The following is an 18,105-nucleotide window of genomic DNA, read 5'->3' as shown; positions in this document are numbered from 1 at the left end:
AAGCTCAGGTAAAGAAGTTGTAAACAGTGACTTTTACAATTTTCTTCGTGATTCCCACAAATTGCAATATTTTCAAAAAATTTGATACACGTCGTCTAGTATACCAATCCTTCTAACTTCTCAAAAAAACTCAAGTCGTTTGATCCAATTTAAAAAAAATTATACTGTTCTAAAGAGTGTCCGAATATTAGTAAGAGTCACTGTACATACACTACCGGCCAAAAGTTTGGAATCACCGAGCATTGCAATTTACACAAAAATTTCCAGAAAAAAGTCGAGCGACTTTGAGAATTTTTTATCGTTCGAATCAATTGATGTGAGATAAATTGATAAATGTAGAATTGAGATAAACTTCAAATCTATAAAAAATTAGCGGCAGATTTAATATTGATGAAAAGTGGAAGGCAGGAGGCTAAAAACTAATCTAATTTACATAAATTGAAATACTAACACATATATTACATAACACACCTTATAAGTAACAATTAACAACATTAACTTACTTTTTTCTTGATTATGCAGTGAAACGATTTCGAATGAAGTGTTCTTTAAATACATTTATCATTATTTCGCATTCCATTTACCTACAGTCGAAGCTTCGCACACTGTTACTCAAATGACTATTAATCTATTCACCTATTTGTACATCTGGTCAAAATTAAACCATTTGGATGTCTATCTTTAGACCAAGTCGTACAAGCTGACCTACTAATGATAAGCCAATTAACGATTTCACAATGGAACATTAAACGCGAATCAAGATCATTAATGATAAATATAAATATTTTGAAGTACCTACATTCTCTCTTATTTGCAATCTTCGAATAATTCGATAAATGAAAAGAGGAAATAGTATTTTTTGCAACATCGAGAAGAACAATTAACGTGATGGGTGTACAGATGTATTTTGCAATTAAGTTTCGCGAATCCTTAATGAACATTTGCATTTGGGAAATTCTGTGAAACTGGTCTAGAGACAACAATAGCAGAGGCGACATTGACCTCGCAATACGTTCGACTCCGTTGCAGAGAACATAGTAATTCAGCTCACGACCTTTGGCAGTAGATCCTAAGAGACGTAAATCGCAAGACTAAATGATGATCGGTTGACGAGTTGAATCGATAACGAACGATAACAGAAAACGATGCAGTACGTCCCCTATTGTGTCTGCCTTTGATAACGTTCACCCACTGATACTCAGTAAATAGGATAACATGTTAAAGCTGTGTAATATTTTTATAACATTTCTGTGGTTTCTCGCTACTTATTTTTCGTTGAAAAATAAAATTGCAGGCGTAACAGTTTAAATGCGATTAATTTTAAGGAAAATTTTGAATTAGTAATGAGTTTCTAAATACCTCGTATTTGTAACTTTTCTTTTAAGTCCTGTGATAAAAATGTTTAGAACGATGTTCCTGTATTTTAATTTGCAGAATTATATTTTGGATTAAAATGCTTCCAGAGATATATGTATGTATTTCCTTTTAAAAATTGAAATTTAACTTTGCGAAGGGAAATACAGAAACAGGAATGTTTGAATATTTTGAATTCGTTAAAAAATTATTATAAAAAATGCGTACATGTAGCTTCAATATTTTTTTTAACATTATTTTATTTAGAAGCAACTTTTAGAACTTTTAAAACTTTTAGAAACAACATTATTTTATTTAGAAGAAACGAACAATTATCATTATTTTATTTTAGAAACAACCTTAATTTACAATTTGGGGACAAAATTTTCACAAACAACTATGACGTGCTACGAGGACACTCTAGAATTAATTTTTAAGATTGCTAGGTAATGGTAAGATAAGTTTCTTTCAAATAAAATTTGTCGTTTTCAGTGACAACAACAAAAAGATTTAGATAATCTTTCCTGATTTATTAACGCTAAAATATTTAGTCTCAACGCAAAGTAATGTTTTCTATTTCGCTGACAAAAATAAATGCATAAAATTGTGAAATAAACGAGTGAGATATTTTTAGATATAAAAGTAAGAAAAATGGACGAGTTTCATAGAAACGACAGGTAATTAAACTTCTGCGATGAAGTACATTTTCGTGGCAGGACGTGATAATAATGATGCTGACAGTTATCATTAAAGGAAAGAGAAAAAAAATGGCACAGTTAAATAATGAATAAATGGATGTCGACGCGTATGATTACGTATCTACAAGCGGAAAGGAGATCCAATTAATCTCCCTGTTAATTAAATAGTTTTTCTTCGTGCTGTTTTTTATTATAAAATAAAAAACTCTTCTGCGTGGTTCGTTCTGTACTTAAATAATTTGCAGTAAAAGTTTTTCAGTAAAACTTAAGTTTCGATATAATTCCCCTTAATCAACAGAAATAATTGCATTGAAAGTGAAAGATTACTACATACAGACAAATACAAACAAGAAGGTAACCTCCAGTCTCTGTCTAGCCGCCGTACCGTGCAGACGTCCTTCTGATACAGTATCTCCCACGTGTTCCCACTCACACAAAGCCAGTGATAGTGCAACTGTTAGTGACATTAGTGCTGATTCCGTATTTACATACACGGAATCCAGCACAACAATGGACACACCAATAAACCAACACCAGCCAGCCGAGGCTTCTGAGTGCAGAGGCACCTCGAGTTCAAATCCAACGAAAAATCATCGTAACAGTACTGATCCCGATAAATCTTACTCACACGCTGCACAACTCGAATCTACACCTACCGAAGAACAGGCCATCGTCGTCCATGCGGTTGAAGACGTGAGCATCCGAGAATACGCAATTACAATTGGGAAAATTCATCTAAAAAATTTTAAACAACCGAGTACGCTTATACTCAGACAAGAAAGAAACAGTCAGACAGTTAACTACATTACACGAATTAATCACGGTAAAAAACAAGAGTACAAACCGTAAAAGACCAATGATAACACTGGCCCAACCTATAATCCTCTCCAATGTCTCTCCAGGCATTCCAAACACAGAAATGGAAAACATCTTCGAAAGAAGTAACATTAAACTATGCTCGAAAATTTCTTCAGAGTATGCCTACATACTAAGCTTCAGAAGGGAAATATACATTGATCCTGATGACGTTAAAAAAATACCTACCTCCTTCTTGGTTTCATTTGACGATACGACATACCGGATCTTCACCTCCACGAGATAAACTAAACTGGTTTCTATGTAAAACGGAAGGCCATGTAGCGAAAGATTGTCCACAGAACTGTGAATCAAATCCAACTGCAAAAATAACAGACACTATCGCGAAGTTAAGTCACCATACATTAAACCAAATTGTCAAACCATCGGCAATGAAGAACCCCACTATAACCGACCCAGTTACCGATCAAATCAAACCACCAACAATGTTACCATCAGAGTTACCGATCACTCAACCCGGCACCAAAAAACCCTTATCACAAACATCAACAGATTACATACCAGACTACGAAAGCATAAAAGACTGCTTCTTGCTCCGATCTCAGAGCAATCGACTCAAGGAAAGTGCACTACCCAAGAAAAAAATTATAAGCCCTACCTCCCCAGTATTTGATTATGAAAAACTAGAAGAAATGTTGTCTACAGCCAAGGTAATACTTCATCTCCCAGACATAAAATACGAATTAAACTACACACAGGTAAAACGTTTTCTTGAAAACTCATTTGGAGCACCTCACACAATCGAAATTGCTGAAAGCTACACCCCTGAGCGCGGGCGCTACGGGCGTTGTGATTGGCCAGTGTTTTTCGTTAATAATTCGAAAACGAAGCTTCAAACTACATTTTGGAAAGGGAAAAAGTTGTTCAGAGTCACCCCAGCAACCCCCCATTTCCGGATCTTCGAAGAGTTACGGGACACCCTGTATAGAAATAAACATGCTTAAATGCTAATGACGTCGTAGTCGATGCGACGTGAAAACCCGTGAAAAAGAGAAGGAGATAACATCCGCTGTGTGGATGATAACGATTTGATTACGATCTTTCAAATCGTGTGACATACAATCGCATGACAGATTAAAGTCATAAATATTGTAATGTTTACCAACAAAATATGTTTGTGTGAATTATCATTAGAAACTGAAAGTTGAAAAAAAGCTCGGATTATCTTAGTACTTTTTTCTACAGCTTAACTTTTAAAGTGACAAGAACGGAGAAAAACAAGAACCATTAATCAACTTTTTATTTATAGATCTATTTGACAAGTTTTGAGCTTTTATGTATTTCACAATTATCAATTACTGTCTTCATTTATAATTATAATTTCTTAGTCCCGCAAAGTAATTAATACGTACGTAAGTACATATATATATATATCAACATTTACAATAGTGCGAATAATTTTAGGGTCAAAGCAATCTTCGCAAATTTCTTTAAATAAGACACTAAACTACAAAAGATAATTTTTTTCGATAGCTCTTAGAGCACACCGTGATCTTAAGGGGGTCTTCTAGTGTGGCGTCCGTTTCTTTAGGCCTTTCTTGCTAATTTATTACAGAAGTACGGTAACAGTTATTAACATGAGCTTTATTCCTATGCATATACTTGTCTTTGAAAAATCGTTACAAATTTTTTTTTGTTGAAGAATAATTAACTATGGCTGCTGTGGAACACGTCAAACAGGAGCATGAAAAAAAAAAGTAGGTCCATGGTTGCCATGATTTGAGCTGTTCTGCTTATCAGAAATAAAAAAGTCCAATTGATTCTTATTTAGTATGCCTGTCGCTATGGTCGATAGTAGAATAAAAGAAAAATATTGAAAATTCAAAAAATGGCGGCACTTTGAATACGAAGTATCCATTTTTTCGACTTGTTTTCGTCTTTCAGAGGCTCCAAAAATCAGAAAAATGTATATTTTGGCATAATTCTGCTACCGACCATAGCCACACATGTTCTGAAGACATGTGCAAAATTTGAGTTCGATTGGTTCAGTAGTTTTTGCCAGATCGTGGCAACCATTTCAGAAAACATGGTTCCGAGAAAAACGCGTTTAAAGTTTTCAGTGCATTTTACATTCTCCCTTGATGTGTCACACTAAACAAGCTATAACTTCGTTATTTTATTGAATACAACTATAAAACTTCAGGAGTACATTCTTAAAGAGTTGTACTTTCGATATATGTAAACAAATAAAAATCGATTTTTTGAAACCGTCACACTAGAAGACCCCCTTAATACGTCGCCTAAACGCAATTTTTCCCAATTCTACATACCTGAGGGAAATACCAAACTATTTACCGCAAAACTATTTGTAGTATCGTGAAATGTTGGCCTCTGCCTGCGTTATTCTAAGGGGCGCAGGAATAAGGCCATAAAAGAGAAAGTTAGAGATGCGAATCAGACCCTTTTACGATGGGCCTCGACAGTATACAAGGCCCACCGATGCGTTGGCTGTTCATAGCGGGAAAAAACCAGAAGTGGCGTGTGTATATTGTGAAAGAAAGTGAAGAAATGGAAGGAAGAGTTTTCCTAACGAATGGTGTATACTGAGTGTACAGTCTAAAAGTGCAATCCAATAATCTTACCAAAAATATGTTTGAAACAAAAGTTAATCATCCTCGACTTGGCTGCAAACTGCAATAAAAAAATTTTTCAAAAATTTGCTTTTTCAATAAAAAGTCAAGGACGCCTTGATTTTTGCGAATAGCACTGTGTATTTTTGACCTGATAGGGTTGTGGTTAAGGACAAGACGAATTCAACGACCTACTACACTATGACCTTCACATGACCTTGAATTCAGAAATTTTGGGTTAATGATTAGAAACGTTGCTATGGAAAATTATTTTATTTCGACCAATGTTTGTTATATTCCAATGTCATTGCCGCAAAGCATTTATAAACTATCTGACAAACACCACGGTAAATAGTGCACATATCCGATGGAGCTGTGAATTAAAATAGACTCGGTGTATTTAATTGTTACAGTTTAGTTCAGAACTAACCATTTGAACTAACCATGTCGTAAAGAAGCAGCCGTGCCTTTATGTAAAAGAGGAAAACTCATCGTTGCATTCGTTGCATAAATTATGGAGAATGTCGAGAGGTCGATAATTTTCAGAACTGAAACAGCAGCGAATTTTGAATCTGCAAAGCAGTGGGAAATTGCAAGTGTTTTACGTAGATCTCAGAATGTAGTTAACCTTTTCCCTTTTGTAAGGAAAGAAAAATTATGACAGAGCGTCAAAACTTTCTCTTCGCTTTAAAGGAACAATGGCAAACAGTGCAATTATTTCAATTAGAATGTTATTCAGGTTAAAGAAGAAAGTGACTTGGTAAGAGAAAGAGGCACAAATATCTTAAATATTTGAGGAAACCGTCCCTCAGCAAACGTCAGAAATGTAAATATAAAAAAAATATTAAATCAAAGAACACTATTAACGGTAAAAACACCATTAATAATTATACTAATTCCACGGTTTGTTAAAAAAAAATGCTAATATTTCGGAAACTACGTTAATTGAAAAATCTGCTTTTGTGGTGTCAAATGCAAGCGGTAAGTTCACTTCGAGGTCAGTTGAGTTTTTTTAAATAGTGTACTTTTTTTCGACAAAACGATGGATCGTAACGAGACGATCACAACGACTTCACATGTTGCACGATTTCGCTGAAGAACACAACGACGAAAAGTAAATGAAGATTCCATTTGACGAAGTAACGTAGGCATCTCGCATTGATCGCTGTGACCCCAAGTAACGACGATCAAATGTCGGAAAAAGACCATTCAATGAACTAGTGTCTCTGCAAGTGCTGGAATACATTGCCCTGAACGTCAGTACATGTTTGAATAAAGTGACACTTTTAACATCACGCGATCAGGCGATATTTACGCCTGATTACGCCAGTCTCGTTACGCTCAATCATATTGTAGAAAAAAGTATACTGTGTCATTTAAAAAAACTGAACTGACCTTCAAGTGACCTTAATGCTTGCACTTAGCGAAATTACGTATGCACGTGCTACCGTTGAATGCCAGCTCATCACGTAATATTTTGTAAACGCCAGCGTACCGTGAACGCTCATTTTGCCAAATATTTTGTACCGTAGCTTTCAGTCACTCGGGACATTTTCCACTTTCCTAGTCCTTTCTACCTCAGTTAATCATTATTACTAATATCCTTGTACGATTCACAACGCGTTTAAACTTTCTAATAAACCTCTCGTTAAGGTGTTGCACACAATTCTATCACTCGAAATTCAACACTAGTATTTCCTTCCATTTCATTTAATACACTAAAAGCAGGTTTTCCAATGCAACGTAGTTTCGGAAATATTAACATTTACAGATTAAAATGGGAAATAAACATGTAGGAAGGCAAGCCGAGGCTCTATGCGCTACGCCAACCACTCCCCCCTCTCTTGTCCCTTGCCGGTTTCCTATTTATGCATGGAGGCCCCGATACTACAAACATGTAATTCATTTATGTTACATGTTAAAAATAATTCTAAAAAGCTAACCTTAAATATTGAAATATATTATATAATTTTATGGAATTTACATGCTTTACAAGATTTCCTGATTACTATCTTGTTATTTCTGTGATTACTGTTGCTGTTGTTCATTCATAAGTAGCTTTCTAAAATATTAGGTCATCCCATAAGTATCTAATGTCGTTTTAGAAGCCCAGTTTCAATACAAAAATAATAGTATTTGACCATTGTTTATGAGGACCATTTGCCATTCTTCAGGCAACTTTTAAATCCTTTTTCAACAAAATTTTTATCTCTTGGATTAGAAAACTGATATAACGTTAACTTTAAGTGATCTGTATTTTTGAAATTTCTGCCATTTCAAGTTTTCCAGCGTGCAAAATAATTCCTAATGATCTAACGTTAACTTTAAGTGATCTGTATTTTTGAAGTTACTACCATCTCAAAAGTTTTCTATCGCACAGTATAATTCTCAGCTCGATTGATTAATTTCTTCTATTATTTGTTTTTCAAATCTAATCATCCAGCAACATGGAAAAGTACTTTCTTGCCCCACATCCTCAAACACACTACACAAATTTACCAAATGTACTTCTACAGATTGTGAATTAAACCTAGGGAAAAATAAATAAAAGAGAAAAATTTTCCTTTTTGACGTATACGAACATCGAACCAAGATAAGAAGCAACATTATTTACGGGATGACCTAATAACATACAAGGATTTAACCGTTGAATAGATTGCATAAGTGTTAAAATAACAGGTTAGTTATCTGTACGTATCTTGATCTAAGTTAATATGAATATTCTGCAACCAATGGTAATGTTTATTAGATAAGTATATCCTGAAACATAATGCATTATTTGTAAAACGTTTCGTTAAAATTAGTATTATAATTAACCGCGGAATATGTTTATAAACATTACAGTCTTGTTTTTCACGCGAACTTCGAAGCATTTTTCCAATGAAACTCAATTGTTCGTACTTTTAATTGGCGCTTTACTTTGACCAAATTTTACTCTACTTTAAGTCGATACGATTACTGCGCACAGTGTAAAGGAATTCTGCACAGAGTGTTTTATTTTGATAATAGTAAGGTCCATAAGTCTGATGTACTTTGCCTTTAATGAACGTTCGATAAGGAATTATCTGGATCGATGACCATTTTATAGAACAAGGCCATGCGATTAATCAACATACAAAAACTGCGGTTTTCTGTAATTTAGGATGAAACGTTTAAGCAAGCACTCTGCTTAATTGTGTTGACTTATTTTACATGAGTTACGCGATGCACCTTCATGATTTATTTTCTTCAACAGGTGTTCAGTATTTTTAACACATATTTTTTATGGAAAATACACATACGTTTATGTACGTAGACACTTTTTTTTTTTAGTAAAAATGTGTTATAAGTTACTATTTTGACAATTCAATTTTTCCAATAGATGATTATGTTATGTTTTTAATCGACGGAATATATTATGAACAGCCTGATTACGATTTTATGTGAAGCGACTGCAAAAATTGTAAACAAATATTTATGCTACTCTTTTGCGAGTGAACGTTACATAAATGCGAAATAGAGCAAACGACAGGAAATGGTATTCTAAAAACCGTACCACCACAAGGAAAGAGAAATTCAATGTTTCATGCAAGAAATATTTCATGATTTTAACTTAACCCCTTAACCTATGATTTCTTTTCTGACTACGCATCTAAGTGTCAGCCATTTTCTGGTTTAGTACTGTATCAGGTAACAAAAGCTAATCTGTCACAGATTAATTACATTTAGCAATCCCGAGTCTTATAAATTCAATCGAAAATTAGGATCGCAATTAATTTTTCTTACTGATATAACTACTTTTCTCGCATCTTCGCCAGAATCTCTGCCACGAGTCTGACACGTTGTCATATGTTAAGGGGTTGAAGGAGCAAAATAAACCAACGTTACAGTAATTCTTTAATGCAAATAGACCTGAAACAGTAGTATGACAAATATCATAATCAGTAATAGTAAACTATACATATTTAAACTGGAATGCTATTATATTAGGTTGTACTTTCTTTAGAGATATAACAAACTAACGATCGATAAAACATTGGTAACATTCGATTAGTACTCTAACATTGTACAGTATAATTAATTTCGATATAAGGTAAATAATACTGTCGTCGTAACGAAGAATTTGATTACTTTCACAGGAGAAATTGCCATTCGTGTGTTCCGAGCATGTACGGAATTGGGAATTCGTTCCGTCGCTATTTATTCAGAACAAGACAAAATGCACATGCACAGGCAGAAGGCAGACGAAGGGTACATGGTGGGCAAAGGACTTCCACCTGTTCAGGCTTACTTAAATATACCGGAAATCATCAAAGTCGCGAAAGAAAACGACGTCGACGCTATTCATCCTGGTTATGGCTTCCTATCTGAACGATCGGACTTCGCGGAGGCAGTGATCAATGCTGGAATAAGATTCATCGGTCCTTCCCCGTATGTTGTCCAACAAATGGGTGACAAGGTAGAGATTCTTATTAAAATTATTCTATTTCAAACGTGTATACACAGTGTGTCTCGTAAAATGTAGCATTAGCGAGCAGGATACGATTTCTGATGAGAAAATATGACCAGGGGTTCCCAAAGTTTTGCCTAGGTGGGCCAAATTGTAAATTCGAAAATATTTGGCAGGCCATTAAGACAGTTACGGCCATTGGCCGTTAAGACAATAAAATACGAGGGTGGATGGAAAAGTTCGCGGCCTAAGTGGGAAGAACTAGGTGCTTGCAATTTTTACGGTGTAATCTGTCATCATTTGTGTACCGACGTACGAAGTTCCGTGGCTCTCTTTTACAGCTGGTGAAGTAGGGGTGTTTACAGCGACGGAGAAGAGACGAATAGAAGTGAGGAATGATCCAGTGCCTGGTGACGAAGGACATCACCGCAAGGACCTTGAATGATTTTCGCAAGAATTTCGAATAATTTTTGCAAGGTCCTTGAATGATCTTTGAAGTGAGGTCCTTTATCTTCAGGCATTAGATCGCTGTTCGTTTTCTAATTTTGTCCATCTCTACTCCGTCTACTGCAAATACCTCTACTTCACTAGCTCTAAAAGGGAGAAAAATGACGACAGAGACACGAAACTGTATACATTAGTACACAATTAATTACATATTATTCGGTAAAAATTACAAGCACTTTGCTGCAATCCTTCATACTTAGGCCGTGAACTTTTCAATCCACCAGAGTATATACAATCTATATAATAACAAGATATATTATTCTTTTAACTGAACAATTTTTAATTATAATATGATACAATTTATTTACTTTTTGTAAAAATGTAAATTATCTCTGTAAATTCAAGATCGCGGCTGATCTGCCATCGCTGGCCGCACTTTGGGAACCCCTGGTTTAGACCTTTACTCGTGAAACAAAACAAAACACAATTTGAATTGACCAAAAAGTGTTTCTTCCTTTAAAAATGAATAACAAATGTGGAATCAAATGTTTTCGTCCAGTACTTCACTTTCTCAAATAAGTACAAATGAAAATACTTAATTCGACATAGACATAGTCAAGTGCACGAGTACCCGGTGAATATTTAAAATCGATTTTCTCGAAAGCAAAGCCTCATACGAAGAAACTTTATTCTACATTTTCGAATTATTTTTTCATGTTGAATCACTCCGTTTCCGGTCGCACCACCAGTTACCGACCACTCTCTATAAATGTTAATAAACCTTAACATTGCTAAAAAAAACAATGATTGAGAAAATCAAACGATAGCTAAATCGTGTTCGTTAGTAGACGACGAATAAATTTTTACAGCGAATTTTTGGAAAAACGAAGCTTTGTTGAAAAATGTTATTCTTCGTTTTCAATATTACATTCGAAATTTCGATATTTTTCCTGAAAAATTACACCCTGCCAAATAGTACCACGTTTTGTGGGACGCCCTACATTCTGGTTTACCGCGTGATAAATTCTCCTAAGACCTCGAGCGTACCACCTTGATAAATGAGAAATGGCCAAGTGCAGATCAACGGAGGAGTCCAAGCCCAAGGGTGAACGGACCCAGAGTCCACAAATTGCTCGTGCGCCCTGTAATAGGTTCACGACACGTCATTTGCCGCTGAGTGCCACTTCGTGCAAATGACTTTTAACAATTAACCCTGGCATCAAAATTTTCAGTCAAAGTTCCCGAAAATAACTTTACTAGGCGTTCGTGTCACACACTCGATCGTCTTAACACTTTAAAACTAATTCCGTTTCACTTCTTTAGAATTTTGTTTATCGTGTTTTGGTGTAAAGTAAAAGTAGGTCAACTGAAATTTTTCTAAGATGACACAGACTTTAATAAAAATAATTTAGATAAATTTAAATGAACCTTGATTGATGAAGTGTTAGTAAATTTGTAATTTCTTTGAAACATAGATGCGACAATATGATCTACAGTTACGACGTCTGTACGTTATTACTACAACATAAGGCAAATTTGAATTATCCTAGTAATAATATCATTCTTTTCCTGAAGTCCAATATTATAAATTCCTTTTCTTTGTTTTTTCCTTTTATTTTCAGACGTACATACGTATACGTATGTCTGTGTAATTAAGTTATATCTAAAAAAAATTTGCACTTCTATAAAACGAATCTAAATTGTGTTTTCGTAACGAGAATGGTGAAAGCTTTATATAAATTACTAGGTGGCTGCGAGGCAAGCTGCTATAGATGCTGAAGTGCCAATTGTTCCGGGGACAGATGGACCAGTGACCACGTCCGACGAGGCAATGGAGTTTTGCGTGAAACACGGACTTCCGGTCATTTTCAAAGCCGCTTACGGAGGAGGTGGAAGAGGTAGGGTGTTGAATTCTTTTCCTATCGCATCATTTAAGAAACCAGAATGTATTCTGTTGACAGTACATTCCAAATTTGTTGCTGTTTGACTATGTATAAAGAATTATCGTGGGAAGTTACTTAAATCGTTAAGTCCTACGAATTATTGTTTAATATTTTGTTACTGCTTCGTTATCGAACATTCAATATCCAATTTTTTATACTTTCTCATCTTGTATCTTTTTAGTTTTGACTAAATTAAAGAATCTATTTGTCGATATAATATCTGCCGATATTCAGCTTTTCTGTCGTTCACTCAAACAGAAGAAGAAGCTCCGATCGATGATTTCATCAATTTCGTAATGTTTCGTTGATGTAATTTGTTAGAATATTATTTCTACGATAGTAACCTGTACAGGGTGTCTCAGCTGATTTTGACATCTTGATTTTTTCGCTATTATTACTCAAAGCGAAATATGTTTCAGATGAAAGTGAAACTTTACTACTCGTGAAAGAATTAATAACACCAGAACACGCCCCCTCCGACACCGTTTAAAATTCATCTGAAACATTTTCCGCTACGAGTGATAATAACGAGAAGATCAAGACGTCAAAATCAGCTGAAACACCCTGTATATTGTATAATTCGCAATATACAAAAATGTTGTTACTGATTTATAGTACAATAGTAATATCACCTTTACACAATTATTACCGCCGAGGCTTCCGGGTTGTAACCGTGTCCTTATGCACTTCAGCAGGGCTCGGATGACACACTGATACTGGCGTATGTGCCTGGTGGAGGTACGTTATTTAACTGCCCATGTACCAGTTCGTTGCTTTATGTTCCGGTTCACTACTTACCAATCAGAGAGAACTTGGTCAGCTGACCAATTAAAGTTCTCCAAGTCTCGTAAAAGCATACAACATCTATGCACCTTGAGTTTTTTGAAGCGGTGGCATGACCAAAACATCGTGCCCTGTTTCCTTCAACTTAAACATACATTCTCCGTAGCAAAATCCAAACACATCCTGGAACGAGCTAGCTTTGCCTTACCAAGTGAAAGGATTGGTTACATAAAGAAAGAAATTTCTTGCACGTCAGAGAAATTATCCCTGGACCTAGGTAACCACATCAATTCGCGGCTGTGGTACACGATGGATCGAATAAGTTACATCTGTACTCAAAAACAGAAAGAGAAACTCGACAAGTTGTTGGCCATAGTTCAAACCGAACCACTGAATGACACAGTCAGAAACCTCACCCACTTCCTTTAGCCTCTGATACTTTATCCGTCCTAGCTAAAGGCCATAACTTCGCAATTACGCCAAGGCAGGTCTCGAAAGAAGACATCGTCAACCAAGAGAAAAGCGTCATATACAATCTCCCGCCTAAAAAAAGCTAACTAAGGAGGAGGCTGACTGCCAGTAAAAGAAGACATCGTCAACCAAGAGAAAAGCGTCATATACAATCTCCCGCCTAAAAAAAGCTAACAAAGGTAGGAGGCTGACTGCCAGTGTTTGAGATATAGTAATAATCGTTAAAAAGTGCCACATCCAACATAACCAGGGCTGAGAGAAAGAACCTAAAGGCAACCCTATTCTTCCTGTAGACAAAGGAAATATGACAGTGCAAGACTTATTTGAGGACCATACTTATAAAACATTACCCAAATACTCCACAGAAATTATAGAAAGAAAGACCATCAACTTCAGAAAAAAGCCTTTTTACCTGATCAGATACGAAAGATAGCCCTTCCAAAAGAATCTAGGGCTCCCAGACTTTACCGATTCCCAAAAATACAAAAACAAGATATACCATAAAGACCAGTAGTGGTCACCCATGTACAACCTTGCCAAACATCCAACAACCACCCTTAAACCTTACACCGGAAAAACAAACAGTCACATCTAAAATTCAACCGATTTCATCTGAAAACTGCAAAACATCCAAACTAAACCTGGAGAATTCTGGTTAGTTTTGACGTAAACTCCCTTTCACAGCTGTTCCCATTAATGATAGCTTAACACGTTAAACGCCCAGCCTGTTTTGCTTACCGTTCCGTTCAGGCCACGCTTGGCCGTCAAGTGGGCCATGCGAACTATAAACAGAAGACGACCAACGAAAAGTATACTGTCAGTCATCGGTGACTGACGCGGCCTGAACGGAAAGTATAGCGTCAGTCGCCGGCGACTGACATGGCGCTTAACGTGTTAAACATCATTAAGGATATAATACCTGAAAAGCTCTTACCTTTTAGCAGTGGTCCACTAATGTCTCACGTCCAATTACTTCCTTTCAAAGCACCTACTACGAACAGGTATCAGACGCAGCTATAGTCCCTCATCTCCTCACTCATCGCCAATACCTTCATGGAACACCTAGAAGAGCGAATCCTCAAGGAAGCAGCACTCAAAACATCTCAATGATTCAGATATGTAAATGATACCTTCGTAATCGCCACTCACAATTTTCAACATCTTTCGTGTTTTGACAATATATAGAAGTCATAAACACTGTCTTTCTGTCTTATTATATATCTGTGTGTGGACGGAGATCCGTAAATGATACCTTCGTAATCGCCACTCACAATTTTCAACATCTTTCGTGTTTTGACAATATATGTATAGAAGTCATAAACACTGTCTTTCTGTCTTATTATATATCTGTGTGTTGACGGAGATCCCAGTACACATATGGGGAACTGTGTCATAGAGACAATCTCCATAATCCCATGGCCAGGCAACTCTCCCGATAAGAAACCAATTGAGAATGTCTGGAGTTTACTTGAAACACTTGTGTATACATACATCACCAGTCACCACATTAGCTGATTTAAAGAGAAAAATTCTGCATGTTTGGCAAAATCGTCCAAACATAAAGGACATGATAAAACCGGAAAGGATACATGCTGTAATCAAAGCAAAGGGGAGAAACACAAATTATTAATATGTATATGTCTACTTCAGTAGTTAACAAAAATTCTTATTAAATTACATTCAAGCCTTTAAATTTGACTAAAAATACGAAAGATGTTGAAAATTGTGAGTGGCCCTAATTTTTTGGCCAGAGGCTGTAGAGCCATACTCCTCGGCTTCGTCAACTACCTTCATCCTGATATACAGTTCACTATAAAAATTGAGACTAACAACACAATACCCTTCCTAAATATATAGGTTGGCTACAAGGAAACATAATGGGACATATAATAAGGATACCTGGGACATCAGGTATACCGTAAACCAACGCACACTAACAGATACCTACACGCCTCCTCTCACCACCATCCATCCCAGAAAAACCTAGTAATCAACTTTCTAGTATAACAAGCGATCAACATTTGTAAAACAGAACGATTATCTCAAGAACTTGACCACATCGGATCCACCCTACAGCAGAACGGTGTCTCCGGATCGAAAATAGATCGCACTATCGACAAGATTATACACCTTATCGACAGATAACACACTTTGAACAGTGAGAATAACGTTAACACTACCTTCCTACCTCACGTCAACCGATAAACAGACACAAGATTCTCTTGAACGCAGGAAAAGTCATTGCAAATATAGGGAAATGTTGGGGACAATGAAACGACTTAAAAATATCAATAAGGTTGCAGGACATCAGCTAAACCCCACCTGAAGCTCCCTTCTCCCAGTTTTTTGATTGCTCATCTGACCAATTAAAGTTTTCTCTGATTGGTAAGCAATGAACCGAAACATAAAGCAATAAACTGGAACTAGGCATACGCCAGTATCAGTGCGTCATTCGAAGTAAGCTGCAATGCTTACGAAACGTCGGAATACTTTTTCCATAAGGACACGGCTTACAACCAGAAGCCTCGGCAATAATAACTGTGTGACAAATTCCCAATAACAGATTTATACTACAGGCAAAACTACAATTTGATGTACCTATCTCGGGTAACGTATAGAAATGAGGATTTTCAACAAAGCTACTCAAATTTGCATAAGGCTATGTGTATATTAAAGCAGTATAAAAATACAACACAACAGTCTGCTCAACGACTCTAACTAATAATTAATTCCACCTTACACGTATAGTTGGGGCCACGATATAGCGAGGTCGTAAATTAAACTCTCAAGAATCGGCACCGATTGATGTTGCGGCACTCAAGGCCGTGTGTCGCAGTCTGTTTGAGGGTTCCAACAATAAACGAATGGTAGCATATGATTTGGTACTTCAAGTAGAAAATGGTATTTCATTTACAAATGGAAAATATGTTAATATTAAAGCTACACAATCCTTTTGCATTTTCTATCTGTATATAACACGAGCAGGTAAATGAAGATGTTAAAGACCTCAATAAGACCTTTACTTGTAACCGTACTTCCAAAAGCGGCTTTTCCCAGAAGAAAAAAACCCTAAATTGTCTTAGCTGAACTCAATTTTCAGTAAATATATTAGAATCAGTTTGACTTTCGCTGGATGCAAGAATTCTTTGTACGGTCCTGGAACTCAATTTTCAGTAAATATATTAGAATCAGTTTGACTTTCGCTGGATACAAGAATTCTTTGTCCTGTCCATGGTTTCAAGTACTTATCTACTCGTATTTCTGTCAATTTCGGGGTCCCGGCAGCTAAAACATGTTTACTTTGACGCCTAACCGATTTTACGACCTCGCTATATCGTGGCCCCGACTATATACTCTTTCACCGGCACATTTCCTCTTTCTCTGTCTCACCATCCCTCTCGTTCAATTCAGACAAACCACGCGGACAGCCCCAGGACACATTCGGTCACGTTCACCCATAACTTGGGTGGCCATGCACTTTACTTTCACACCCTAATGTCAAGCACTCGGTCCAAACATTCTTCTCTGGCACCTGTAACACTCGAAGCCCAGTCACTCGATACAAACATACATGCGCAATTCCCATTCCTGCGAATTAAAATACAGTTTCGTAAATAATACTATAATTTTCAATCGACTAATTTCAATTGAAACAAAGTAAAACGTTAACCTTAACTTAAAAATTGAATTTTATAGTTAAAGCGTATAATTAAATTGCAAAATTTTAAACAATATTGTCATAGTTCGTTGAACTTTCATTAAACAACATAGACTGAAAATCTGTTTTCACAAAGATGTTAATAACATTGTGCTTAAAATATCGGCGAAGCTGTCGAACAGCTACCTCCTCACCGATTTCGATACCCTTTGAAATATGTCGTCAAGGTCATTGCTCGGAACAACTTTTTCCTATACATACAACGGCTGTTCGGGCTTAGTTTTCGAGTTGTACACAAAAGTATGTTTGGTATCACTATGCATTGCAAGTTGCACCAAAATTCTTAAAAAAAAAAAGTCAGCATTTATAATAACTTTTTAACGAATTCGTTATCATTCAAATCGATCGAAATGAGGTGAAGTGCTGTTGATCTCCACAACGTCAATTTCAAATCAATAAAGGATTAATGGCGGATTCAATATTGATGCAAATTGGCAGGTGATTCCAAATTTTTGGCCGGTAGCGTATGTATTTCCTTTCTATATTTTATACAAAATTGTACATTAGATATAATTATCGCGTGTGTATGCGTTTGTAAGAAATAGATTTTACTTAGATTCTACTTATCCGTGGGCATTCCATTCCATTCCATTTTGGTCACCGCCGTGAAAAGGACTTTTCGAGTTTACGAACTCCATATCTCCGTTCAGCAAGACCCTACCTTCTAGGGCACATGATTCACTGCCCCGAGAAATGGCGATGGAAAAATCCAGCCACGCCGCTGGGGCGTTTTCAGCGGATGAGCCCTTCAGTTGCGTTAATAGTCGACCGGGCAAATACCCCGACGCCGGCTACCACCGCATATCCACGGGGACCT

At 36.3% G+C, this 18,105-nt stretch overlaps 1 protein-coding gene across 1 annotated transcript in view; it reads left to right on the top strand.

Annotated features, from left to right (window-relative positions):
• The window catches only part of LOC108573377 (pyruvate carboxylase, mitochondrial), a 75,871-nt gene that overhangs the window by 31,817 nt on the left and 25,949 nt on the right, over window positions 1-18,105 (top strand). Inside the window, exons 3-4 of the mRNA XM_017935815.1 lie at window positions 9,616-9,935; window positions 12,121-12,271. Of these exons, the coding sequence (XP_017791304.1) occupies window positions 9,616-9,935; window positions 12,121-12,271 (471 nt within the window). The remainder of the gene's footprint in view (window positions 1-9,615; window positions 9,936-12,120; window positions 12,272-18,105) is intronic.

This window comes from Habropoda laboriosa, unplaced genomic scaffold (assembly GCF_001263275.1).
Source record: "Habropoda laboriosa isolate 0110345459 unplaced genomic scaffold, ASM126327v1 scaffold146, whole genome shotgun sequence".
NCBI classification, from domain to species: Eukaryota; Metazoa; Arthropoda; class Insecta; order Hymenoptera; family Apidae; genus Habropoda; species Habropoda laboriosa.
The sequence above is the reverse complement of the archived record's forward strand: the minus strand, read 5'-3'. Positions and strand labels throughout refer to the sequence as shown.